Source organism: Candoia aspera, chromosome 4 (genome assembly GCF_035149785.1).
Source record: "Candoia aspera isolate rCanAsp1 chromosome 4, rCanAsp1.hap2, whole genome shotgun sequence".
In the NCBI taxonomy this organism is placed as follows: Eukaryota; Metazoa; Chordata; class Lepidosauria; order Squamata; family Boidae; genus Candoia; species Candoia aspera.
In genome coordinates this window covers 118,699,375-118,725,906 of record NC_086156.1, presented here as the reverse complement: position 1 = coordinate 118,725,906, position 26,532 = coordinate 118,699,375, and the positions used below count along the sequence as shown (strand labels likewise).

The window sequence follows — 26,532 nt, the reverse complement described above, 5'->3', positions numbered from 1 at the left end:
TCCGCCGACTTCCGCGCGCAGGGCCCCTCCCGGCAGCCCGCCGCCGGCCGTGCGCGCTGAGCTCAGACGCCGAGCTGTCACCGCCGGGGCGGAGCGCGAGCCAGCGAGCGAGCGAGCGGAGGCAGGAAGGGGCCGAGCCGCAGCCGGCGCTGGGCGCGGGGGAATGGCGGCCGGTGGCGGAGCGGGAGCCGCGGGCGCTTCGGCAGGTGCCGCCTGGGCGCGGGCGAAAGAGCCGGGAGCGGCGGGCGCGGGCGGCGGGCACCGGCCGGGCTCGGGGCGCGCGCGGGGATGGCGGGGCTGCAGGTGGGCGACGCCGCCCGCGCGCCGCGGAGGGGCTCCCGGGGCGGGGGCGCTGCGGGCGAGGGCGGCTGGGAGAAGTCCCCGCTGTTCCGGGCCGGCGGGGAGGGCGCGGCGCGGCGGGGCGCAGGGCAGCTCCCGGGGCCCGGGCAGGCCGGCGGGGCGGGGCGGGGCGAGCTCCGGCGGAGGGAGGGGCTCCGGGCTCCGTGGGGGTCCCGCCGCCCGGGAACGGGCTTCCCCGCCGCTGCTGACGCCCTGCCGCCTCCCCAGGCTGGTTCGCACGCCTCCCCTGCGCTGCCCGGAGGCTGCCCGGGCGAGCCCTCTGAGCACACCGCCCGCCCCGAAGATGAATAAGGCGGCCACGGAGGTCTCCGGTGAGTGGTAGCGCCCTCGCCCCCGCAGGGCCCTCGGTGCCGGCGGGGAAGACTCCGAGACGGACTCTGGCCACTTGGGCGGGCCGGTCACTTCTTTAGGGGAGGGGGGCTACGCGCAGGCGGGCGAGTCCAGCCGGTGCTGCCCTCCCTGCCCTCTGCGGGGGGGGGGTCGCCCCATCCCCAAAGCGTTCCTCCGAACAGATCCCCCGGAGGGAGGCTTGCACCCGTCTCTTGTGCCCCTGAGCCTCCGCTAGCTCTCCCTGGGGAGCGGGCCTGGGCGGGGGAAGCCAGGGAGGGTGAGCCGAGTGCCTCTTGTCCGCCCCTCCCCGCCCCCTGCAGAGAATAGCCACCACCTGAAGGTTTTCCTGCCGAAGAAGCTGGTGGACTGCGTGCCCAAGTGCCCGGCTCTGCCCAAGGAGCGCCTGCGCTGGAACACCAACGAGGTAGGGGGCACTGGGGGGGGGAGGCCTCTGTTGCTGGACCCCTCGTTGATCCCAGGGGTCTCTGCACCCCCCCCCCAGGTGGTGTGAGAAAAGCTGCAGCAGCAAACAGGCAGGGCCCGGTCACCTTGGATTCTGACTGGGGGTCCCCAGCAGGCGGAAGGCAGCTATGTGGCCCCTAACAATTGGGGTGTCCAGAAACAAGCTTCCTGTTTTCTTAGGCATTGAATCTGCTGCCGCTTGTTTGCTCCAAACCTTTCAGGTGGAATTGCACCTCTCTGGGACATATTTTCTGGTTGATTATCACCATGGCAAGTGAGGAAAGAGCACCCTGTGAATCTTTTAAATGAATAAATCAAATAAGTGTGTAAAAAAGCTTAATTTCCCTATTACCTGAGTGCAAGGAGTGTGGTACATGGGGGGGGGTAGAATGTGATCCTTGCTATAACATTTGTTGATGGTGAGGTTTTGTGCGTCTGTGTAAAAACAGGAGAGCGACTGATGCAAGGTGCTATTTTTTATTCCGGCTTACCTCTGGAACAAAAAACACCTTTTTGCCTTTTTTCAAAGCAACATCACAGAAAACTGGGGTTGGAAGGGACTGGGAGCCGAGTGCAGCATCCCTGAGATGCTCTTCCCGTTAAGGAAATTCTTTCTGATGTGCAACTGAAATCTGCCATGTCCCACACGTTAGTCAGCGCCTCCCACTGGTCTTCATAATTTTTTCCTTCCAAGCTCCTTGTAATTCTGGTCGCTCTCCTCTCAAGATCTTCCACTTTGTGAATGTCTGTCCTAAAATGTGGTGTCCAGAACTGGACGCGATATTCTAGATGCAGAAGAACTAACAGAATAGAGAGGAACTTCTCTTGATTTTGGCACTGTTTATGCAGCTTAGGATTGCGTCTGCTGTTTTTGCAGGTGCATCACAGCAGTGGCTCATGTTTAGCATGTAATCCACCAAGGCTTCCCAAGTTCCTTTTAGCATATCCCGCTGTCCAGTCTGCTGCCTACCCATGCTGTACTCATTCCTCTGATTTTCCTACCCAGACATAGGACTTTGTATCCCTCTTTGTTGAAATTCAACTTCCTGGTTTCTGTTGCTGTTCTGGCTTGTCAAGATCCTTGTTTCTTTCTTCGTCTGTTGGCTTCTCTCTTGTTGCCTCTGGTTGGGTTTCTCTGTCTCTTTCCTGGAAACGGCTATTTTTGCTTTCTGTTTCTGCAACTTTGTTCAAATCTTCTGCTTTCTCCCCTAACTTCCCAGGGGCTCCCTTTTCATTCAACGGTTCAGTAATTTCTAGAGTGGGTTTCCTGCTTCCACTATATTTGATTTTAGGAAAGGCCTGGCCTTGATATTATCCGCAACGCATTCACGTTCCTCACGAGGGAGATGGGCCCTGGCCAGCAGGAAGGATGCTTCTCCTTTGGGCACCCTGAAGCCCCCCGGGGCACTCTTGCCTTCTTATCTCACCTTTCTGTCAGTCGCGAACAAGATGCCATTTGTGAGGGGACCCCCTTCGCTGCACCTGCCTGACCCCTCGGATACTGGATCCGGCCAGGGAGAAGGGTGCCGGGGTTTCCCCCAAATGGAAGGGCCTGTTTCATGGTTGTGCTTGATTCAGGCCCCTGGAGGGGTTCCCACAGGGCCTAAACGTGCCTCGCCCCCCCGGCCCCCGGAATCGGGGGTATTGTCCTGGGCAGCCTTGGAGGGGCTGCTGGATACCTAAATTCACCACCTATCCCAGAGGGAGCTTCATCTCAGGGCCAGTGGTGTCTCAGCCCCGGCAGAGCTTTTGTTTCTCCAGGCAGCGAGGTGGCTCTGGAGAGGAGAACAGTTCCTGGGTGCAAACTTGCTGCAATCTGGGCGGTGGGGGCTGGGGGGAAGAACCTGCAGAAATGTTCCAATCTGGGAGGAAGAACGACGAGCGCCACACTCTGGTCCAGAGAGCAGGCACGGCTGAGGGGCGCTGAGCAAAGGGCCAGAGGCTGGACTCTGGAAGGGGAGGGGAAGCCCCTGGTCCGGCTTCGAGCTAGCAAGGCCAAGCGTTGCAGAGACCCCTGGCTGGAGGTTCGCAAAACGGGGTGGGTGGGCAGGTCCAGCTGTGTGTCCTGGCAGCGGGCCACTTTTCCCACCAAGGCCACCTGCCTGCACGGGAGGAACCCCCTTTGCTCGGCTCCTCGAGGGACATTTCTGGGGAGCCCTGCAGATCTGAGAGCTCTGGCCCAAGAGCCCTTTCCCTCCTGCCCCCACCCAGGCTCTGTCTTTGGCCACTGGGATGCTGGGGGAAGAGGTGCCCCTAGGGAGCCGCTCTGCCCCACCTGCCCCAACGGGGGGAAGCTGGCCTTCTGGCCCTTTCCTGCACCTGCCGTTCCGGTCAGAGGCAAGGCTGTCCTGCGCGGCGGGCAGGGAGGTGAGCTGGGACCTTTCTGGGGCACCTGTCTTTGCAGACTAGCAGGCGAGGGGCATAGAAACAGGCAGGGGGACACTCTGGGCCTGCCCCTATCTCCCCCACAAATGGGGGTGGGGGGGCGCTGCGAACAGGCCACGCACCTTTAAGCCAAGGCCAAACTGAGGCAGAAACGGGGGAGCAGGATGGCTGTTGTTCCTGGAGGGCCCCCGGCTGCCTGTTCCTCTCTGGAAGGGTCTGGAGGCAGCTCCCCTTGCAAGGGGGCTTCCAGCAGCAGGCAGAAGAAGCAGATAAAAGCTGCAAATTACAAACGAGGGACTCTCAAGCCCGCCTCCATCCAGGCCCTGTAAGACCACAAGTCCTTGGCCACTTCGGCCCAGGGAACGGGGCGCCCGGGTGGTTGGTGGGGTGGGAGAGGGTGCGGTGCCCGCTCCTTGAGGGCAGAGGGTTTCTTCTGTGGCCTGCCCAAGGCTTCAGGTCTCCCCAGTCCCAGTCACTGCAGCGACTTTCCTCGGGGGGTTAGGGGCCAAACTGGGGTAGGTGCAAAACTGGAGGTCCCAGAGCTGCAGCCCCAGCCACCAGTGGCTTTCCTGGAGACCGGTGGGCGAGGGCCCCGACACCTTCCTGCTTCCAGGGAAGGGCCTTCCCAGGTCCCCTCCTTGGAGCCTCTATTAGATGGTCGCTGCTCTGCTCTGCCCCCTGGTTTGGCCTGTTCCTCTGCTGGCTGCCTGGCCTCTGTGCCTGCCTTCCTGCCGCACCCGCGGGCATTTCCCAGAGGAGGGCGCCAGCTCTGACCATGGCGCTCTTGCTCCCTCCTGCAGGAGATTGCTTCTTACCTGATCACTTTTGAGAAACATGAGGAATGGCTCTCGGGGTCCCCCAAGACCAGGTAGGGGACCTGTCCCTGCTGACACAAGGTTGGGGCACGGGGGGCAGAGAAGCCCAGCACGGCCCCACTGTCCCTGGTGGCAGCAGCTGCTGCTGGGGCTTTGGGTATCTGGAATCCCTTTGCAAGGGCGTTTGGGTCCCCAGCAGGTCCTCCCCCCACCATTTCCAGCTGGCTGGCTGGTTTTGTCTCAGCCATTTTGACCCCCCCAGTTCCTAACAGCCGCACTTACTGGGTCCTTCCACACACGTAAACACAAGTGCCGAGCATTAAGGAACGGAAGCAGATGGAAATCTAAGGAGACGGCCCCTCCCACCCCAGAATGCGGGGTTGCTGGGAAAGAGCTGCTTTGCAGGAAGGCCGCCGCTGCCAGGACTGGCGGGTGTCCTTGCCCCCTCTCCTTCTTGGCTGCCCGCCCCCCGTCCTAGCCTTGGCGGGGCTTGGAGAGGCCTCTGCCCTTCTTTGCCTGGTTCCCGGGTGGAGATCCTGAGCCAAATGCCTTGCTGGGAAAGGGGGGCGGAGCGCGGCCACGTCCAGGCGGGCTTTCGGCCCTCCTGGCTCCCCGGCCCGCTCTCCTCCCCCGAGGGCCTCCCTCTGTGCTGCGGGGCCCCAGCCTGACGGCAGCTCCCCGGCCACGGTGGCCCCTCGTCGCCCGTCCACTCACCGCCGCCTCCCTCCCCGGCAGACCCCAGAACGGCTCCCTCATCCTCTACAACCGCAAGAAGGTGAAGTACCGGAAGGACGGCTATTGCTGGAAGAAGCGCAAGGACGGCAAGACGACGCGCGAGGACCACATGAAGCTGAAGGTCAAGGGGGTGGAGGTAGGGCCCCCCCAAAGACCCGCCAAGGGGGGCCTGGCGGGGCCAAGGCGGCTGCAGCGGCTCCAGGGGCCTCTCTGGGCGATTGAGCCATGGTTGGGGCCTGGGTGGCCCTTCGGAGGCCCCAGGCCAGGGGAACAGTCCCAGGGGGAGCTGCAGAGGGTGGAGGAGGATCCAGGCCTGGGGGCCCAGGGCCTGCTGGGGGGAGGATCCAGGCTCCACAACGCTCTGCTGCCTCCCCAGTGTCTCTACGGCTGCTACGTCCACTCGTCCATCGTCCCGACGTTCCACCGGCGCTGCTATTGGCTGCTCCAGGTAAGCGTCCCGTCCCCGGGGCTGGGAGGGAGGCCCCGCTGCTGGGCAAGGAACAGGAGGGGTCTCAGGAGGAGGCCGGCTGGAAGGGACCGTCCCTCCGTCCTCTCCTTCATTCCCTGCGCTTCGGGGAACGTTGTAATCTTGGTTTTGAGTCAACCAACGAACGCCAGACCCTTCTTTTGTTTCTCGCTCTAAAGCCCAATACGGTGTTCGTCGACCTCAGCGACGTTAGGGTGTGCGGACTCCGACTCCCAGAATTCCCCAGCCAGCATGGGGGGATTCTGGGAGTTGAAGTCCACGCACACTAACGTTGCTGAGGTTGAGAAACTCTGCTCTGGTAGAACGAGTGATGATTTTAAGGAAATGTTTATTCATTGTTACTTAGAACACCGATAAATGATGCTGCAGGAGAAAAATGTGAGGGGTTTGAAATAAATAAATGCGTTGTTCAAGGGAGCCGGTGGCTCTGGTGTCCCGCTTCCCTGGGAGGGTCTGCTTGGCCCATGGGGAGCCCGAGGGGTGGGCTGGCGAGGCTCTGAGCTTCGCGTGGCTCCTGAAGTCTTCTTAGGACTCTCCGGTTGTCTTTCGAGAGCCCTCTTCTTGGGCTCGGGGGCTGCCAGGGCCTAGCTTGCTCCCCCCCACCCCCCCGGTTCCAGTTTGGATGCCGGGAGGAAGGTTAGAGACACCTACGGTAACTAGGAAGCAGGAAGAAAAGAAGGGGGAGAGTTAGGAAGGGTCCTCTCTTTTTAAGCAGGCCCACAGACTGCCCCAGTCACTCCCTCTTTTATATAGGAAGTTTTGCCCGCCCCAGGCGCCCCCCACCCCGCCTGCCTTTTCTTCCAGCTGGTCTCCCCTCGTTTCTTTCCCCCTGCAGAACCCAGATATCGTCCTGGTCCACTACCTGAACGTCCCGGCAATTGAGGACTGTGGGAAGATCTGCAGCCCCATCCTGTGTTCCATCAACAGTGACCGCAAGGAGTGGCTGAAGTGGTCCAAGGAAGAGCTGGTTGGACAGTTGAAACCCATGTGTAAGCGGCGTGGGGACAGGTGCACGGGCACAGGGTTGTTTCCTGTGCTGCAGGCAGAGGACAAGGGCTGGTAGGGCCGTTCATGGGGGGGAGGGCCCTACGCTCGCCCTGGAGACCGGTCCACCCACAGCAACAGCTAGGGCTCGGGAAGGCTGAGGCCTCCCTGCCAAGGGCCGCCAGGCATGCTGAGCCTTTGGCCGCCAGCAGGTGCTGCTGAGAAACGCCAGACCGGTGGCCGCCTTGTTCTGTTCCCAGGAGGATCTGGCTGACCAGCAGCTGGACACAAACCCGTGGGCTGGGCAGGCTGGGCAGTTTGACTGACTGGGAGCAGTTTCCTGCTGGGGGAGGAATGTGGCTGTGCCCTGCTCAAGGAGGGCTTCCACCATTGGGCTTCCCCCCACCCTGCCCCGGGCTTCTTTTGTCCATTTGGTGCCATGAGCCACTTGAAGTGCTCTGGTGCCTGGGAGGTGCAGCACAATGTCCCATTCTTCCTCGGGGGGGCAGTTTCTGTGTCTGGGGAGGGTTGGGGGGCAGAAGGTGCGACGGGAACCCAGGTTGGACCTGCTGCCGCTCTTTCCTGCTGCAGTTCACGGGATCAGGTGGACGTGCACCAACGGCAGCAGCACCACCGACTTCTCCATCGAGCAGCTGGTGCAGCAGATCTTGGAGAGCCACCAGTCCAAGCCGCCCCCACGGACCCACGCCTGCCTCTGCAGCAGCAGCAGCAGCCTTGGTGAGCCCCCCTTCCCCCTCCCCTCCTTTCTGGGGCGCCTTGGAGGCCTCTCCGATTCCGAGAAGGGCCTCAAGAGTGTCACAGCCATGGAGACGCACCTCTGCAGCGGCAGGTGGACCTTTTGCTTTCGGGGCGAGCTAACGGGGCTTTCTTCAGCAAAGGATCGTTACCTTGTCGTGGTGCTGGAGCTTGAGCACCTCAATGATGCCATGAGCTAAACCGTGAAGGGCCACCCAAGACGGGAAGGTCATGACAGAGAGGTCAGACTAAATGCGATCCCTGGGGAAGGTAATGGCAACCCACCTCAGTATTCTTGCCGTGAAAACTAAATGGATCAGTACAACCAGAGATATGTCGGTATACCATCGGAAGATGAGACCCCCAGGTCGGAAGATGGTCAAAATGCTACTGGGGAGGAACAGAGGATGAGCTCAACTAGCCCCAGACGTGATGACGCAGCTAGCTCAAAGCCGAAAGGACGGGTAGCGGCCGACGGTGCTGGTGGTGAACGGCGAATCCGATGTTCTAAGGATCAACACACCATCGGAACCTGGAATGTAAGATCTATGAGCCAGGGCAAATTGGATGTGGTTATTGGTGAGATGTCAAGATTAAAGATAGACATTCTGGGCGTCAGTGAACTGAAATGGACTGGAATGGGCCACTTCACATCAAATGACCACCAGATCTACTACTGCGGACAAGAGGACCACAGAAGAAATGGAGTAGCCTTCATAATTAATAGTAAAGTGGCTAAAGCAGTGCTTGGATACAACCCAAAAAATGACAGAATGATCTCAATTCGAATTCAGGGCAAGCCATCTAACATCACAGTGATCCAAATATACGCCCCAACCACAAATGCTGAAGAAGCTGAAGTAGAGCAGTTCTATGAGGATCTGCAGCACCTACTGGACAACACGCCTAAAAGAGATGTTATTTTCATCACAGGAGACTGGAATGCTAAGGTGGGCAGTCAAATGACACCTCGAATTACAGGTAAGTATGGCCTGGGAGAACAAAACGAAGCAGGACACAGGCTGATAGAATTTTGCCAAGACAACTCACTCTGCATAACAAACACTCTCTTCCAACAACCTAAGAGACGGCTTTATACATGGACTTCACCAGATGGACAACACCGAAATCAGATTGATTACATCCTTTGCAGCCAAAGGTGGCGGACATCTGTACAGTCGGTAAAAACAAGGCCTGGAGCTGACTGTAGTTCAGATCACGAACTTCTTCTTGCACAATTTAGGATCAGTCTAAAGAGATTAGGGAAGACCCACAGATCAGCTAGATATGAGCTCACTAAGATTCCTAAGGAATATGCAGTGGAGGTGAAGAATAGATTTAAGGGACTGGACTTAGTAGATAGGGTCCCGGAAGAACTCTGGACAGAAGTTGGCAGCATTGTTCAGGAGGCGGCAACAAAATACATCCCAAAGAAAGAGAAAACCAAGAAGGCAAAATGGCTGTCTGCTGAGACACTAGAAGTAGCCCAAGAAAGAAGGAAAGCAAAAGGCAACAGTGATAGGGGGAGATATGCCCAATTAAATGCAAAATTCCAGAGGTTAGCCAGAAGAGATAAGGAATTATTTTTAAACAAGCAATGCATGGAAGTGGAAGAAGACAATAGAATAGGAAGGACAAGAGACCTCTTCCAGAAAATTAGAAACATTGGAGGCAAATTCCAGGCCAAAATGGGTATGATCAAAAACAAAGATGGCAAGGACCTAACAGAAGAAGAAGAGATCAAGAAAAGGTGGCAAGAATATACAGAAGACCTGTATAGGAAGGATAACAATATCGGGGATAACTTTGACAGTGTGGTCGGTGAGCTAGAGCCAGACATCCTAAAGAGTGAGGTTGAGTGGGCCTTAAGAAGCATTGCTAATAACAAGGCAACAGGAGACGACGGCATCCCAGCTGAACTGTTCAAAATCTTGCAAGATGATGCTGTCAAGGTAATGCATGCTATATGCCAGCAAATTTGGAAAACACAAGAATGGCCATCAGACTGGAAAAAATCAACTTATATCCCCATACCAAAAAAGGGAAACACTAAAGAATGTTCAAACTATCGAACAGTGGCACTCATTTCACATGCCAGTAAGGTAATGCTCAAGATCCTGCAAGGTAGACTTCAGCAGTTCATGGAGCGAGAATTGCCAGATGTACAAGCTGGGTTTAGAAAAGGCAGAGGAACTAGAGACCAAATTGCCAATATCCGCTGGATAATGGAAAAAGCCAGGGAGTTTCAGAAAAACATCTATTTCTGTTTTATTGACTATTCTAAAGCCTTTGACTGTGTGGACCATAACAAATTGTGGCACGTTCTTAGTGGTATGGGGATACCAAGTCATCTTGTATGCCTCCTGAAGAATCTGTATAACGACCAAGTAGCAACAGTAAGAACAGACCACGGAACAACAGACTGGTTTAAGATTGGGAAAGGAGTACGGCAGGGCTGTATACTCTCACCCTACCTATTCAACTTGTATGCAGAACACATCATGCGACAAGCTGGCCTTGAGGAATCCAAGGCTGGAGTTAAAATCTCTGGAAGAAACATTAACAATCTCAGATATGCAGATGATACCACTTTGATGGCTGAAAGCGAAGATGAACTGAGGAGCCTTATGATGAAGGTGAAAGAAGAAAGTGCAAAAGCTGGTTTGCAGCTAAACCTCAAAAAAACCAAGATTATGGCAACCAGCTTGATTGATAACTGGCAAATAGAGGGAGAAAATGTAGAAGCAGTGAAAGACTTTGTATTCCTAGGTGCAAAGATTACTGCAGATGCTGACTGCAGTCAGGAAATCAGAAGACGCTTAATCCTTGGGAGAAGAGCAATGACAAATCTCGATAAAATAGTTAAGAGCAGAGACATCACACTGACAACAAAGGCCCGCATAGTTAAAGCAATGGTGTTCCCTGTAGTAACATATGGCTGCGAGAGCTGGACCACAAGGAAGGCTGAGAGAAGGAAGATCGATGCTTTTGAACTGTGGTGTTGGAGGAAAATTCTGAGAGTGCCTTGGACTGCAAGAAGATCAAACCAGTCCATCCTCCAGGAAATAAAGCCAGACTGCTCACTTGAGGGAATGATATTAAAGGCAAAACTGAAATACTTTGGCCACATAATGAGAAGACAGGACACCCTGGAGAAGATGCTGATGCTAGGGAGAGTGGAAGGCAAAAGGAAGAGGGGCCGACCAAGGGCAAGATGGATGGATGATATTCTAGAGGTGACGGACTCGTCCCTGGGGGAGCTGGGGGTGTTGACGACCGACAGGAAGCTCTGGCGTGGGCTGGTCCATGAAGTCACGAAGAGTCGGAAGCGACTAAACGAATAAACAACAAAACGGGGCTTTGTGGGATCGGGGAAAGTCCCTTCCTTGTGGCTGGGTAGCCAAATGAACTGCGCCACCTTTTCCTGACTCCAGCTGCAGTTTGGGGGGCGCGGGGCAATTGCTTGCTCCTCTAGCAGAGGACTGTGAGCTTAAAGGGCACAGAAAAGAGGGTGGGGCTCTGGCCAGTTCCGTGTCAGGGACGGGACCTGCCTTTGCACGCTCCTGTGCGCACGCAGAGGGAGATACAGCAAAAGCTTACTGGTACTAGATGAGCTGCAGTCCCTGCCGCAGGAGCTGACAGGATTTTTTTCTCTCATAGCTGCACCACCTGTTTCAGCATCCCTCCCTCCGTCCCTGCCCTTGCTATATGCATGGCTCTCCCCTAGAACAGCGTTCCTCAACCTTGGCCACTTCAAGATGTGAAATTCTCACTCCCAGAATTTGCTGGCTGGGGAATGCTGGGAGTTGAAGTCCACACATCTTAAAGTAGCCAGGGTGCTGCCCTTGAAGAAGCAGCAGGGGCAAATCTTAAGGCAGGGCGGCTAATGGGATGCTCCTCGGGTCAGCAACGCCCCCCCTGCAGTCACAGTTCTGGACGGGCCCTCGGGCCACACTTAGGGCCTGGAGCAGGGCTGCTGCCCAGGCAGACTTGTCCTCAGTCTCTCAAATGATTGCCACGTGCATCCTCCTCCTGCTTTCCTCCCACAGCGATGATTTCGGGGGCTTCGCCGAGCCATTCGTGTTTAAGGGGCTCTGGCCCAGCGTTCCACGTCCTTTTCCCAGACTGGAAATCCTTCCTTTCCTGGAAGGGCCATGCAGGATCGTGCTTGGAATGAGCTACCCGACCCGAGGGGTCTCCTGCTGGCAAGGAATTGTGGGGGTTGTAGTCCTGAATGTCTGCAGGGGAGGCTGGGGAAAGATCCCTGGGGCATTGGTGGACTCCCTGCACTGTGCTCTCTTGCTGTGGCCCCACGTATCCAGGTCGCCCAGTGCAAATCGTCGCAGGCTGATGGACCAAACTCTCGGCGTTTGTCTACTAAAGAGGAGCGTGTCTCTAAAACCACCCCTTTGAGGAACGGAGCATGCAGTTTTGTAGAAAATACTTTAATCAAAGCTGCTTAGGTTTTGGAGGAAAGAAGTCGCTTGATGTGAAAACGCAAGCTGAGTCGGTTAAAAAAGGGTTTTAGTTCTGATTGGAATGAGCTCCGATTAACTCTTCTGGGCCAAAAACACTTCCTGGTGAATCGTAGTCAGGAGTCTTCTCAGACAGAAATCCAGTCGGTCTGCGGGCTGGATTGGACCACCTTGGCCCTAGGCTAGAACTGGTTGCTTTTCTGCCTTGGGGCCAGCGTGGTTGTTGGTGTGGTGCGTGTGTGTGTGGTGGGGGGGGTGCCTGGCTGCCATGGCAGCAGGTCAGGTGGCCAGGGGGGAAAACCAGCCTCTGGATGGGAGATTGCCTGGCTGTGGGGCATCAGGATGGGCACTCCCTGCCCCCTGCTCCGTTGGCCTGCAAATAAGTCAGTATCCTCCTCTCTGGCTGGAAATGGTGGTTTTCACCCACCTCTTTCTCCTCTTCTCTCCTTGCAGGGAGTCCTGGCCACGTTCCCCACAAATGCAACAGCATTAAGCACCGGATCATCTCCCCGAAGGTGGAGGTCCGCCCTTGCCCCTACCCGGCACTGACAGAGGTGCAGAACATCTCTGGCAGCCCTGAGGCCAGAGCCGAGGTGGAGCCGGCCAAGGGGCCTGCCCTGGACAGCAAGGGTGGGAAGCTGGTCAAGGCCAGCTCCCCCGCCATGGCCGAAGCCGTCCCCGACTCCGCGCAGCTGTCCCCCGCTCTGGCCCGGCCCAGCAGCTTCCCCAGACAGGAGCGGCCCGCGGGCACGCTGTCTGTCGGCCTGCCGGGCGGTGCGATCCTCCTCGTGGCTGGCCCGAGTGGGGCCGAGAAGCCGCTGGCCCTGACCCCCAGCCAGCACCTCGTGTCAGGGGACGGGGGGGCAGCCCCTGCAGCCCCCCTCGGCTTGGCCGTCTTGCCCGGACTGGTCCTCTCACAGAGCCTGGAGTCTGCCATGGAGACCAGTGAGGCAGGCATGGACGCCTTTGACCCGGACCGTTTCCTGAACAGCCCCAAACAAGGACAGACATACGGAGGCGGCCCGGGGCTTCGAGCTGAGCCGGAGCCCACGGAGAGCAACCCGGCCCCAGCCTACTCGGTGTATGTGTCCACGAATCGCTTCTTCATCCAGGATGACGGGGCTAGGCAGGGGCCCACACCCCTCTCGGCCGCCTCCGCAGCAGCGGTGGCAGAGGCATCGGAAGCCAAGAGCAGTGCAGAGGCGCCCATGGAGATGGCGGGCGAGGGGGGCTCCCAGGCCGAGGGGGGGCCTGGGGGAGGGGGGGGCAGAGGGGGGCCAGAGATTTCGCCCAAGGAGCTGCAGGAGCAGCTGTTCTCAGTCATCCAGAGAGTGGCGGCGTCTGCAGCAGCGGGTGGCCCTTTCGGTCTATCCTTCGACAGCCGTTTCCCCGACCTCATTAGCGAGCTGATGACCGAGGGAGCTGGGGCAGGTGGCACCCACAGCCCAGAAGGCCCCAGTCCGGGGTCAGGGAGCCCTGAGCCGGTGCTCCCAGAACCCCTGGCAGAGCCCAGCTACGCGGCGGAAGGTGTCTTGGGCGGCTCTGCCCAGCCTCTGGTCTCCATCACCGACTTCTCACCTGAGTGGTCCTACCCAGAGGTGGGTGCGCTGCTGAGAAACTCTGGGCGCCCATGTGGAAGGCCTGGGCTGGGCCGGGGGGCCGCTGGGCGGACAGACGAGGGGGCAGCCAGCCACTCCTCGCTGAGGCCAAGTGGGTGGTGAGCAAGCGGCCTCTGGTGTGAGCTGTTAGCCCAGGCTGGGACTTCAGGTACAGCGGGGCCCCTCTTCTGACAAGCACCTTTTCCTCCTGCGGGAACAGGGGGGCGTCAAGGTGCTCATAACCGGCCCCTGGATGGACGAGTCAGAGTCCTACAGCTGCCTCTTTGATCAGATCTCTGTCCCTGCGTCACTCATCCAGTCCGGGGTGCTGCGCTGCTACTGCCCAGGTATGGGAGCTGAGAGTGGGTGGGGGAGGCCTGGCCCAGTCCCCCCAGGGCGCAGGGCCAGTCTGCCCCCCCCTTCACGGTGTCCTCCCCTTCCCTCCGCAGCCCACGAGGCAGGTCTGGTGCCGCTGCAGGTGGCTCAGGATTCCTGCTTGGTGTCCCCGTCGGTTCTCTTTGAGTACCGGGCTCGGAACTTCTTGGCGCTGCCCAGCACCCAGCTGGACTGGCTCTCCCTGGATGGTGAGTGGGCAGATGTTCCCCCACAGCTGCAGGGGGGGGGACTCGGGTGGGCCGCCCTGGCCTCCTTTCTTCTCTCAGGCCTCCCAATTCCTCTTTGCTGTTTGGAGCCCCTGGCCACCCAAACCCTCCCAGCCGCAGCCCTGGTGGCCAGGCTGAGGGCTGGGCTCTGGGGAACAGGGCTGGCACCAGAGCTGAGGGCTTGTTTGTCAGAAAAACCGGAGTTTTGCCTGGGCCTATTCCAGGGTGTCACCTTACAGGGATATTCCTGGCACGCCAGACTCTGTGCAGTGGAAAGGGCGGGGAGGAGCCAGGAGTTTCCATGACGGGGGCAGGACGAGCGAGAAATAACAGGCAGGAGGGCTGCTTTGGGCCCACAGCTTCCCTCTGGGGAGGGCAAAGCCAGTTGGCTCCCTCCAGACAAGGCCTCCTCTTCCCTCGACTCTCCCCAAATCCAGCGCCCCTCGGCGCGCACCCGCATCTGGTTCTCCCTTCTGGACGCCTGCAGGCCGGCTGCCTCCCTCCCTGAGGTCCTGTCTCGGTGCATCCGGCTGGTCCTGAGGGGAGCAGGCACCCCTGGTTCAGTCCCAAGAGGGTGCAGCCAAACCGCCACAAGGCCGGAGGTCCCCTCAGGCACATGCCTGTGGTGGCCAGGCTGGGTGGGCCGGTGCTGGCTGTCTTCCTGCCCGAGGGGAGCGAAAGGCTCAGTGGCCAGTTTCAGACGCAGCAGAACTTTTGCACGCGAGGGATTCGTTGCAGGCATAAACCTCCAAATTTTCCCAATGCCGGGGGGGGGGGCAGGGGGGGCCTTCTGGGCCCCCACCTATGCAGGGAGTTCAGCAGAAGGCGGCAGCAGGGCAGTTAGCGAAGGTCGTTCTCCGAGCACCCTGCAGGAAGAGCCGCATTTGGCCAGGTTCTTGCATTGATTTGCCACCTGCTTCCGATCGAAAGAGGGTGTGAAATTGGGTGGTGCCCCCTGAAGAGACTTCGCCGTGAAGCAGTCGGGCCGCAGCCTCTGCCAGCTGTCGTTGCTGGTCTTTGAAGAGGCTTTGAGGGGTCCCGCGAAGCGCATCCCCCCTGGTTCCCAAGTGCACACTTGCAGGCACGCCCACCTGGCCACGTGCTGCCCTGTGACCTGGAAAAAATCCCTTTCCAAGAACAAGTCTTTTATGGATGGACCTGCTGGACTGCCACTGGAAACAGCACGGCTGGGGACAGGGCGCTCTGCTGCGTCACCCACGCCCCTCGTGGCTAGAGAAAGGGGGCTGCGGAGAAGCAGAGCCCTGTTTGTGGGGCAGGCGCCCCGTCCTCCTTCTGGAGGAGAGGCCGTGCGGAGGGGGCTTGCTCTCGGCCACCAGCTGGAGGCGAGAGAGAACTTGCACGCCCGGCCTGGCGTGTGCAAGAGCTCATTAAAGGATTGCCGCGTGCCCCTCCCCATGCCGGTGGCTATTTTCAGGAGGGCTGAGCCTGGTCAGGCTCTCTCTTGCTGGCAGAGGAAGAGCTTGCTCCCCACCCACCCACCGGCTCTGCCTGCGGGGCACCAGGGGTGGAGGCCCCCTTCTCATGGCAGACTGTCACCGCGTACCAGGAAGGGTAGCAGTGTCCTGATCTCTGTCCCCCCTGAACTGGGGGTGGGGCTAACCTGGGATTTCTTTGCGGTCCCTGGCAGCTGCTTTTGAGTCCCGGCGGAGTTGAGGAGAAGAGTGCTGGGGCTTGGGGGTCAGGCAAGGGGGCAGCCCCAGCGTCCCCTGGCAATGCACAGAGCAGGTACTGGGCTTTGGCAGTGTGGGGGAGGGGGGCAGAGCTAGGAAGGAGGATGTTTTGAGGGCTGCTGGGAGGGAAGGTCCTGCACCTTGGGGAGGGGGTTCCCGGAAGCATCCCCAACTCTGGGAGGATCGTGTTCCAGCTGCCGGCTTGCTGGGCTACGCGAGGGTGTGCCAGCAGAAGCAGCCCCCCCCAGGGCCAGCAGGTGGGCTCTCCTGGACGCCTCCTCTTCCTCCTCCGATCCCCGCATCTCTGGGCGGGGGACAGCGGCCGGCCACACAGCCCGCGGGGCAATGAATGAGCCTGGGCGCGTGTCGTGCCAGAAGGGATGCAGGGTGTGTCTCGCTGCAAGCGCCCTTTCGGTCAAGTTTGGCGTGCTCGGCTGTTAACTCTGGTTTTATCTGCTGTGTCTAATAGACTTTTCTATCTTTATCTATTCATCTAGTATTTACTGTGTTTTTAAGTTTATAAATTTTCTTTGTTCTGCTTTGCAAAACGAGCGCAAGCTTTGCTCTGTGAGTAGAGGAGGAGGCCGCTTGCTTTCAGTGGAGCAGAACGCGGCCCCGCTTCATCGGATGGGCTGGGTGCCCTGGGTCTGATTTGGAGGGCGCGTTCCGAGGCTGAACCCCAAACCCCCCCACCTCACGGAGAAAATGCGAGACCCGCTCCCAGTTTCCCGTTTGGCTTCCTGGATGCAGGTGTCTGATTGTCCCCTGGAGGAGCAGAAGCTGCTCTGGGGACCCCTGTGGACGAGCCCCGCTGCGCAGCTCCTCTTTCCAAGGGCGCCCCAGGACCGGCCCAGCCCCTCACCCCCCGAGTGCACGGCAGACTGCCCCAGCGGTGGGCCGGCTGAGGAGAAAACGAGGCCAGCCTGCTAATCGCCGAGAGTCAGGATTAGCCTAACAGGATGTCCTGCAGCCCCTTGGCCTTGCCCCCCCTTCACCTGGGGGTGGCCAGGGAGGGGTGGGTCACCGTCTCACCATCCTTTCAACTTCCCCAGATAACCAGTTTAGGATGTCCATTCTGGAGCGCCTGGAACAGATGGAGAAGCGCATGGCGGAGATGGCAGCCTCTGCTGCCAACGCCCCCGAGGCCCAGCCACAAGGGGAGAAGCCCCCCAGCCAGGTGAGACACGGGGCTGGGCAGGACTGGGAGGAGGACCTCAGCAGAGCCTGCTGGGGCAGGCCGAGCCAGGTGGCAGCCGGAGCGGTGGCATCTCAGCCGGCTGGTGACCGGTGGCTTTGTCAGCGTTCCACTTGACTTGAGGACTTTGCCGTTTGGGTGCTGTCGCGTGGGCACGCAGGCACACACACTGCCGTACCAGGCTTTGGTGGGCGGGCAGTTCCTTGGTCTGGTCCTGGAGTGCGGGTTTCCCTCTTCGCTTCTTGGGCAGAGACTTCAAAACGGCTCCGGTTCCCCTCAGTTGCGGTTGGCCCGGTCGTGTGCCCACCCTTGTCTGCTGCTGTTCCCCTGGGGCCCCCTGGGGCCCCTGCAGGCCTCCCGTCCGTGATCTCCTTTTGGGGCGCTCTTCGCTGAGGAAAAGGGCTGTGCTTGGACCCTTGCTCCTCGCCCTCTGAAAGCTTCCCACATCCTCTCCGGCTGGCCCCATAGCGCTCCGCCTCGAGGCCAGGGAAGGGGCTTGGGGCCTCTGCACACGCACACACGCCCATGCGCACCCATCAGGCCCTCCGAGGCCGCTGCTCCTGGGAGAAAGCCATCGCGGTAGGGCTCATTCAGGGGCAACCGAAAGGAAGGGGAAAGGAGTGGCGGGGTCGGGGTGGTGCCCCCGGGTGGCAGGGATGGTTGGACTCTGCACACGGCCACAATTGAAGGGCCTAGATGGGGGCTTCTCTTACCAGGGGGTCCTGGCGGGGGGTCGCACTGCCCTCCCTGGGGCTCTGCTCTTGTGGGGCGGTCTTGGGGTTTTTGCTGAAATCCTCCCCACCCCCAGTGTCCTGCAGAGCCACAGGGGCAGGGAGAGGGATGAGGAACAGGCAGGGGGGAGTTTTCCAGCCACCCAAAGCCCCCCCTTGGGAAGCTCCTGAAAATCAGGCAACAAGCAGTCTGGGATGGAGCTGCCACCCCCACTCCCCATGGTCTCTCTTTGTCACCAGCCCCAGGGGTGATACAGCAGCAGCCGAGTGTATATTTAGGGTGTCCCCTCCCCCTGGCCCCAGATCTCGGGTTTCGCTGAGATTGGCACCTGTGTGGTCAGCCAGCCCAGCTATTCTGGAGCTTGTGGGAAGATAAGGCCAGGCGGGATTAGGGAGGAGGGGAGGCATCTACTCCCCCAGCGGCCTAATGGCCCGGAATTCTTTCCGTTGAGATCAGCAAGCAGGCGGAGACGGCTCGGCCAAAGGGATCCGAGGCAGGGGTGCCACGTGGAGCCCTCACGGGGCACTGACCTGCCTCAGCGGAGCTCACAGCTCCTGCGGTCAAGCCGCATTCTGTGGCCAGAGGAGGGTGAGCGCTACAGCTTCCATCGTCCCTGTTCCAGATGGTCCTGGGAGTCAGCAGGACCCGTAGGAGGAGAGTCATGCTCCCATGGGCTGGGCTGATGTGCATAAGGAAGCAGCAGGGACAGTCCCTGGGGCGGGGAGGCGTGGCCATGCGAAAGTCCCAGGGGCGAAGGGCCCCTCAGTGGCAAGGGGGCACTTTGTGTGGCTGGAGCTCCTGCCTGCCGAGACCTTCCATGGTGGCCTCTGCTCCTCTTGCGCTGGCACGAGCTGGGAGTTACGGGGGGGGGGTGCCTTCTGGGAATGGGACTGGAACCATCGAAGGGGGGGGTCCTCGGCAGCCCCACTCCCCGGTCTCCTCCTCCAGCCGGAGAGGAGACGCTTGAGCTGTCTGGGGGGGGTGCTGGCCCACCGGCTCCTTGGTGCCCTCCCGCCCACCTCGCCCTGCTGGGGGCTGTGCCCACTGTCTGTGGCGAGGGTGCCTGCCAGCCGCTCTGCTGATTTGGGTGTCCCTGGAGCCTTGGGGGACCCTCGGAGGACTTGCCAAAGACCGTTCTCCAGCTGGAGCCTGAGGGGGTGCAGAGGCTCCTCACGCCCTTCCCCCCCGCTCCCCGAACTAGGCCGCCTCAGACGCCTTTGAAGACCGCATCGTGGCCCTGTGTGAGAAGATGATGCTCTCGCAGTCGTGGCTTCGCTCGGAGACGCTCGTGCACCACGCCAGCTTCCGGGGAATGACCCTTCTGCACCTGGCGGCTGCACAGGGCTACCCCCGCCTCATCCAGACCCTTATCAGGTGGCGGTGAGTCCCCTCTGCCCAGGAGGTCGATCCGGGGGCTTTTCTCGCCTAGCAAGATACTCCCTCAGATCAACTCTGGCACATCCCAATTCAAGCCTTGCCTGAGTCCAGACTGCAAGATCCGAGGGAGCAAATTTTTGCCCCTCCGAGATCAGCGGGTGTGGAGACCAAAGGGGGCCATATTGCTGAGGCTATGCTCGGGGGCCAGGGCAGGAGTGATTCCTGGGCTTCTTCCCTCAGGAATCTCAATGCCCAGAACCTGGACTTGGAGCAAGAGGTGGACCCCCTCAACGTTGATCATTTCTCCTGCACCCCCTTGGTGAGTGCCTCTTGTGGGGGCGTGGGGCATGGAGGGCTGGCCCTGTCCGGCCCTTCCGGCAAGAGCGGAGGCAGGGGCCCGCTCAAGGCCCCTCCTGCTCCATGCCCTTGGCGGTAGAAGGCAGGCCTCACTCCTGGCCCCCTTCTGCTCCCCCCTCCCTAGATGTGGGCCTGCGCCCTTGGCCACTTGGAAGCAGCCCAGCTGCTCTACCGGTGGAACAGCCGAGCCCTCGCCATCCCCGACTCTTTGGGCCGCCTCCCGCTTACTGTGGCTCGTTCACGGGGCCACGTCAAGCTGGCCACGTGCCTGGAGGAACTGCAGCATCAGGAAGAGTCCCTCCCCGAACCTCTGGAGCCCACGGCAGATGCACCCGGCACTGCTGGCAAGTCCTGTGGTGGCCTTGGTCACCCCACGGAAGTGCTGCATGTGCCGTCTCCGCTCTCAGCCAGCCCGGACACAGGTAGGAGGCCTTCCTGTTGGAGCCCCTGCAGGCGTTTGGCCGAAGGTGCCTGGCTCCCGGCCCTCCCCTGTGCCGCCCAGCCAGAATGCCTCATGCCCTGGCACTTGGGGCCCTCCCTGGGTAGAATAGACTGCTGGTGACCATTTGAGAGGATTTTCTCCCCCGTGGGGTGGTTTTATAACGAAAATGCAAAAGGATGTTCCCAGCAGGCCCGCAGCGATGCTCAGGCTGAGGTGTGAACCGAGCCCTGTGCACCTTCCACTGCCCCACCCCGGCCATGCCTGCAGTGGGGCAAGAATTTTGAGCAGCCTTTTTAGAAGCCAGCTGGCAGCTGTTCCACTGAGTCCCACAGGAGAACGTCTCTGCCTGTGCTTCCCCCTCACCGGACGGCGCCCTGGCATCCCAGATCTTTCCCGCAGCCAGGAGGGCCCTCTGCCCCTTTGGAGGGCCTGGCCCTGACCCTCTCTCCTCCCCCAGGGCTCAGCACCGCGAGCGGGGTCTCCTCCCCCTCCGAGGGCTCCCTCTCCGTCACCTCGGCCTATTCCAGCGGGTCAGCCCTGCGGGAGTCGCCAGCCTACAGCCCTGAAGGCGAGGGTGCCATGGACGTCTGCCAGGGCCCGGCCCCCGGGAGCACTGAGGACTGGTACTTGCAGGAAGCTGCCAGCCCGCCTGGCCTCCCTCCAGCCTCCTTCTTCATGAGCTACGGCGAGGGGGGGACCGCGGGCCCCCTGGGAAGCCCCGAAGCCGAGCTGGAGCCGGCGTTGCTGGCCTACGGGGAGAACACCGAGAATGAGGAGCAGCTGCCAGCGACGGATGTCCTGCAGGTCTGGCTGCCTGGGGGAGGAGGGCGGCTGGTCGTCTCCCAAATCATCCATTCCCCGGCTGCTCCGAGGGGCAACTCCGCTGCCTCCTCGCCCAGCAGCCTCCGTGCCTCAGGCGGCGGCCATGTGGGAAAACCTGGGCAGAGCCTTGGCGGGGGCAGGCTCTGGTTGAGCCCCAGCAGTGCAGGGAAACAGTGTCCCGTTCTCCTCCTTCCGGTTTCCGGGTGAAAGGCTCTGCTGCCAGACGAGGAGCATTAGAATCGCTTTGTGGCAATCCCGAGAAAGAGGCAGAGGTGCCTTTGGCAACACCAGACAGAAACAAGGCACCTCAAGGAGCTGGTTGCCACCTTTCCAGCCCCGAATGGCATGGGGCCGGCCTGTTGGCGGGACCGCCTCTTGCCGAGGATTCCTGCCCGTCCCCCCAGATCGGATAGGGTAGCGTGCTCCGGGTCCCTTCCCTTACACGTCGCCCTCTGTGGGGCCTCGGAAGCCCGCCTTCTCTGCAGCAGCCCCTGCCCTGCGGAACTCCCTGCGACTGCCCCCCCAGCTCTCTGGAGCGGCTTGAGCTGGCTCTTCCCGCAAGCGTTTGGGCAGGGTGAGCCTGGAGCCCAGCAAGGGGGCACGTGTGGGAGAGTGTTGCCTGGGGCTCTGCGACTTTTTATTGCGGTGGGTTTTTTTGGTGTGTCTGACAAGCTGCTCACTCAGGGCTGTACTTCACGATATGGGCGGCCGTGTAAGTCTTCAGCAGGAGAAAGGCACAGTGGCCCTTTGCTCTGTCGGGGGCACAGGCACGGGGAGTCCGGCGTGTGGTGCTTACCTCCTCTTGCCGCCCCATCCCCGCAGGTGGATGTGATCACCCTGGCCAAGCAGATCATCGAGGCCACGCCAGAGCGCATCAAGCAGGAGGACTTTGGCCCCGCCGAGGCTCCCCTCCGCGAGCGATCCGGGAACGTGGGCCTGAACGAGACCATGTCCTGGCTGGCCAGCTACCTGGAGAGCGTGGACCAGCTGCCGAGCCTCCCCCAACGACGGTAGCTCTGCTGGACCCTGGAGGGGGGATCCCTTCAGTTGAGGGGCTGGTGAGCTCTGGGGAAGGGGGGCTCATTTGCGTGGCCCCCACCCTCCCTGTCTTGCAGAGCCTTGGCCGCCTCTCCCCCTGGACACTCCTGCCTCAGCCCCCTGCACTCCCCACTGGGAGACCTGTCCTTCGAGCGCCTCCCTCCGCCCCCCACCACAGCCAGCTGGGCCGAGTTCCTCAACGCCTCCGGCAATGGCAAGATGGAGAACGACTTTGCCTTGCTGACCCTCTCGGACCACGAGCAACGGGAGCTGTACGAAGCTGCCAAAATCATCCAGACGGCCTTCCGCAAGTACAAGGTGCCTCTCTGGCCAGTGCGGCCCTCTCGGGTGGGCGAACCAATCCATCCCATCCCTGGAGGCTGGGCCTGGGCATGGCCGCCGAGGCTCTCCCTCCGCGGCAGTCGTCTTGGGGCCGCTCAAGCACAAGTGCCAGCCTGGTGTTTGCAGTTCCGCGCCCTTGTGGGACAATGTTGGCTGTGCTTCCCTCTCCATTCCCACGCGATGGGGCGTGCTGCGGGTGCTGGCTGCGACAACAGGGTTGACGGCCCAGGCGGCCTCGGGAGCACCTGTTTTGGAGGTGGGGAGAGGCCTTGCAGGGGCAGGGCAGAGGGTGAGGGCCGACCATCTGAGCACCCTCCCCTCCTGGTCCTCTCCAGGGCCGCCGGCTGAAGGAGCAGCAAGAACTGGCAGCGGCTGTCATACAGCGATGCTACCGGAAGTACAAGCAGGTAGGGCCCCGTCGAGGGGAAGGGCTGTCTCCAGTGGGCAGCCTGGCCAGTCCAAGCCTCTCAGGAGGCTCCCCCCATACTTGCAAGCACCTCCTGCCAACTAACCGGCTGTCTCTCTCTGTCCTACAAGCTCACCTGGATTGCCCTGAAGGTAACGCCAGAAGCGGGGCTGTGGCGTGGATGCCCCGGGGGCCACTCCTGGCAGGGGAAGGCAGGCATGGCCAGTCGGGGAAGCCTCTGCAAGCGGAGGAGTTCGGGCAGTGGGGGGCGAGAGGAAGGAGTTTTTCTCCTCCTCCTTCTGAGGAAGAACAGGCTTTGATCCGCTCCTGGGCTGGACCGGGAAATGGAGGGGGCCGTCTCCTCCAGGGAGGGCTTGCCTGACCCTGGAAGGGGCATCTCCACCCCAGTTGAAGGAGGGGGCAGCTGGAGGGGGCGCAAGAGGCCCACTGGGGACCTAAGTGGAGGGAGCAGCGTCAGACGTTTTGGCTTTGTGGTGGTTTTCTTGAAAGGGTGGCGATGGGACAGGGAACCTGTCCCTGCCCTGGCCTTACCCACCCCCCGAGAAAAGGCTCCGGCGTTCCTGAACTGGGACATCTTGTGCCAGAGTTCAGTCGCGTGACCCTGGGGAGCAGGAAAGTCCCTTGGGGGCAGTGGGCTGTCCACCATGGCTTGAGGGACGTGCCCTCTGTGGCGGTGGGAGGACCCGGGGCACTCTGGGCTCAGCAGATGGGCGGTGCCCGGGCCCGCCGCGCCTGTCCCAGCCCCTCCTCTCCTCTCCTCTCCTCCCCTCCCCTCCCGTCCCCGGCACAGTACGCCCTCTACAAGAAGATGACGCAGGCGGCCATCTTGATCCAGAGCAAGTTCCGCAGCTACTGTGAGCAGAAGAAGTTCCAGCAGAGCCGGCGGGCCGCGGTGCTGATCCAGCAGTACTACCGCAGCCACAAGGAGTACGAGAAGCTGAAGCAGGGCCACCGCGCCTCGGCCGCCATGCAGCAGAGGATCAGGTGGGTGCGGGGGAGCCGGGCCTGCTCTGCACGGGGCAGGGATGCCTGCGTGGAGGCCCGGGGCAAACCCTGGCCCGGGGCACTCGCACCGTGGCGCGACGTCCATCGCTCGGGGACCCCCCTCCCCCAGTGGAGCCGGAGCCCCCCCGGCCGTCGCCCAGCCCTCGCTGTGGCTGCCCGCCAGGACCCGCGAAGGGTGTTCTGTCCCGCTGAGGGCGAGCAGGATAACTTCAGTCCTGCGATGTCACCCCCACCCCCGTCCTCTCTGGCGGGCTGCAGCCGGGCCTGACGTGGTCCTGGGACAACGACCTTCGGCAGAGTGGGGGCAGCCCCGCAGCAGGCAGCTCTGCCATCTGCTCCTTGGTGGGGCAGCTCCTGGCAGCTCCCTATGGGTCCTGGAATCCCTGCGCAACATCCAGATGCTGGCAGTCCTCGGCAAAGCCGGCCCCCTTCCCCACCCTCCCATCATGTCCTTGGGAAGGAGGGACGCTTGGACGCACTTGCCCACCTTGGTGCTGAAGTGCCGTGGGGAGGAAAGGCGCTTTCCCCTGTCTCGGGGGAAGGAGAGGGCTGGCAGAAAAAAACGAGAACCGGGATCCGGCAGCTGTTGAAGCTGCTTCGTGTCGCAGTTTGGATGAATTGGCCAATTTGCCAGTGGCAGATAGGCAATTAAGGCTGCAGTCCTTTGCACAAAGAGCCTCTTCTCCCGGCAAGCTTTCCATCTGCCCGGCACCTTGCGTACTGTTCACGTTGGCCTTTGCAAATGCAAGCTGGGCTCTCCCGTCCTTGCTGATGAGTGCGATGAGGGTGGTTTCGGTCCGGTTGGTGATGCCCCCTGACTGTGTCAGAAAATGTACTTTCTGGTCCATGAGGCCGCTGTGTTCCCTCGTGGGACCCCTGCAACCTTGCTCCTGTTCCGAGTCCTCTTTCACAGAAACCCACAATGTCCTGCTGGTGCTGGTGGGCCAACTGTGGCCAGGGATATGTGGATGCCCACCCTCCCGCTCTTCTCTCCCCTTCCACTCCTGTCCCTGTGGGCAATGAGTTCACCTTTGCTGCCCTTGAATTCTGGAATTCCGGAAGTAGGAAGCATGTGCTCATTCCTAGAAGGCTTGTTTGAAAGAAGTTCCCATGGGAAAATTGTTGTGTTGAGTGCTAGATAAGCTGAACTCCATTTGAGCAACCAAACTGGTCAGCCTGCCCACCCTCCTTGAGCCCCTCAGATCAGCTAAGAGCAGGTTTTGAGGGTTCAAGAAGAACTGCAAAATTGGGGGAGATGGAACCCCTTTGTCTGTCCCATTCCATTAGGTGGCAATGGCTGCTGCATTGCAGTTCGTACGTTTTTTCCACTCAGGAATACAAAATACCGCTTTAATGCTGACTATTATTATTACATCACTTTGATGCTCCCCTATTCCAAATATATTCATGCATGGGTATTGGCTTCTCCATGCTCCTGAAATGTGGGAAAGTACCAACAGTTTCAGCTCTGGCATTTTTTTTTAATAAGAATTTTATATTATATCTCAAAGTATAGTTAAAAATACAAAAACAGAGAGTACAGTAAAGATAGAAGATAGCCAGCTCTGGCATTTTTGAATTTCCAAACACTGGCGTATCTCAGTATGCTCAGGTTGCGCGCACATGGGCCTCCTTTGGCGGTCTTGCGAGATGGACCTGCCAGGTGGCTGCCCCTGTTCTCTGCCCCCAGCCCTTGTGCCAGCTGCTTGATCAGCTTCCCTTCTCCCAACAGAGGGACCTTCCTGACCAAGAAGCAGGATCAGGCCGCTCGTAAAATCATGCGCTTCTTGCGACGTTGTCGGCACAGGTACGGCAGGGAGGGGAAGGCTGGGAGGGGCGGGGAGCAGAGACCCAGAGTTTCTGCAGTCGCTGAACAGGGCGAAGAAAGAGAGAAGCGGCTACAAGATGAGTTTGGGGTTTTGGAAAATCCAGATGAGACCCACAGACGAGAGGTAGGGAGGTCCAGGTTTGACCAGGCGTCTGTTGGGCAGAGTCTTGGGGAGGGGGCTTCTCTCTCTCTCTCCCATCGCAGAGTCTGCCAACCATGTGGAGCTTGCAACAGCTCTGCACCGGGGCCAGCAGGCGGCAGACCGGGTGGGTCCTCTACTCTGCTGGAGGGATGGAGGGGCCTCCCAGGCTCTTTGGGGAGTTTCCCGCCCCCTCCAGATGTTGCCTTCTCTTGGTCACCCCCAAACAGGATGAAAGAATTGAAGCAGAGGCAGGAGATGGAGGCGCCCCCACAGAAGCGCAGTGTGGCCACTTAGCCAGAAGAGGAGCCACACAGGAAGAGGCGGAGGAGAGTCTTAACCCCAGCCGAGCCCCCAAAGGACAGGGAGGCTGGGGGATGGCCATGGGTCCCCCCCCCAACCCCAGAAAGGACTGTGCAATAGAGCCACCTGGGGAAAAGCCTGCCCCCTCCTGCCCTGGGTGAGCACAGAGGCTCTCCTGGCTGGAACCCCAGACCTCGGGCCCTCGGCTGCATCACTGGAGCCCCCCAGTAAGCTTGCCTTCAGTCTCTGCCACGCGTGGGCCTTTCCAGGGGTCAGAGGGGGCTGCTGGGGGACAAGGGACCCTGGGATCTGTAAGGAGGGAGGGAGGGAGGGAGGGGCTCCTGGGGGCCCCACTGCCTTCATGCCAGCCTTTTGGAGGACCTGCAGCAGCCCACACTCACGGGGGCCGCGTGGAAGAAGGCCTCCTGCTCCTGCAATGCACTTTTGACCCCCCCCATCTGTTTCCTTCTCCCACCTTCCTTTCAGTGGCTGCACAGGCTGCTAGGCTGGGATTTGAGGATCCCTCCCCTCCAGCTGCCTTCCTGCCCCCTTCCCCGTGCCTCCTGTACATACTTGTATGATATGGGCAAAAAGAAGGCAAGGTGGGCATCTATTTAATGTGAAGGCATCTTCCCCCTCGTGTGGGCGGGGGTGGCAGCAGGGGCCTAGGAGAAAGACGCATGGATTTTAATTTTGGAGCCCCCACCCCTCCGGCATCTCGTTTGTGTATTTCAGCCCAGCCTCTGGATGTCACTCCCCTCCATCTGTCACATGCCTACAGTTTTGCATGACTTTGGTTGGTTTGTACAAATTTACATTAAACTGCAAGAAAATCACAGTGTAAA

The 26,532-nt window shown here is 60.3% G+C and overlaps 1 protein-coding gene across 2 annotated transcripts; it reads left to right on the top strand.

Moving 5' to 3' along the window:
• Positions 1-26,532, top strand: CAMTA2 (calmodulin binding transcription activator 2). Of its 2 annotated transcripts, XM_063301765.1 has the most exons (22): positions 1-206; positions 568-671; positions 1,011-1,114; positions 4,338-4,405; positions 5,088-5,223; positions 5,464-5,535; positions 6,410-6,563; positions 7,150-7,296; positions 12,243-13,387; positions 13,608-13,734; positions 13,837-13,971; positions 16,733-16,857; positions 18,809-18,987; positions 19,225-19,303; positions 19,466-19,763; positions 20,241-20,587; positions 21,428-21,615; positions 21,721-21,961; positions 22,321-22,392; positions 23,203-23,396; positions 25,150-25,224; positions 25,615-26,532. In XM_063301765.1, exons 2-22 carry the CDS (start codon positions 644-646, stop codon positions 25,679-25,681), a joined length of 3,981 nt encoding a protein of 1,326 aa, XP_063157835.1. In that variant the 5' UTR covers positions 1-206; positions 568-643; the 3' UTR covers positions 25,682-26,532. The 2 variants fall into 2 exon arrangements, with proteins under 2 accessions (XP_063157835.1, XP_063157834.1); XM_063301764.1 differs by lacking the exon at positions 1-206 and having other exon boundaries at positions 499-671.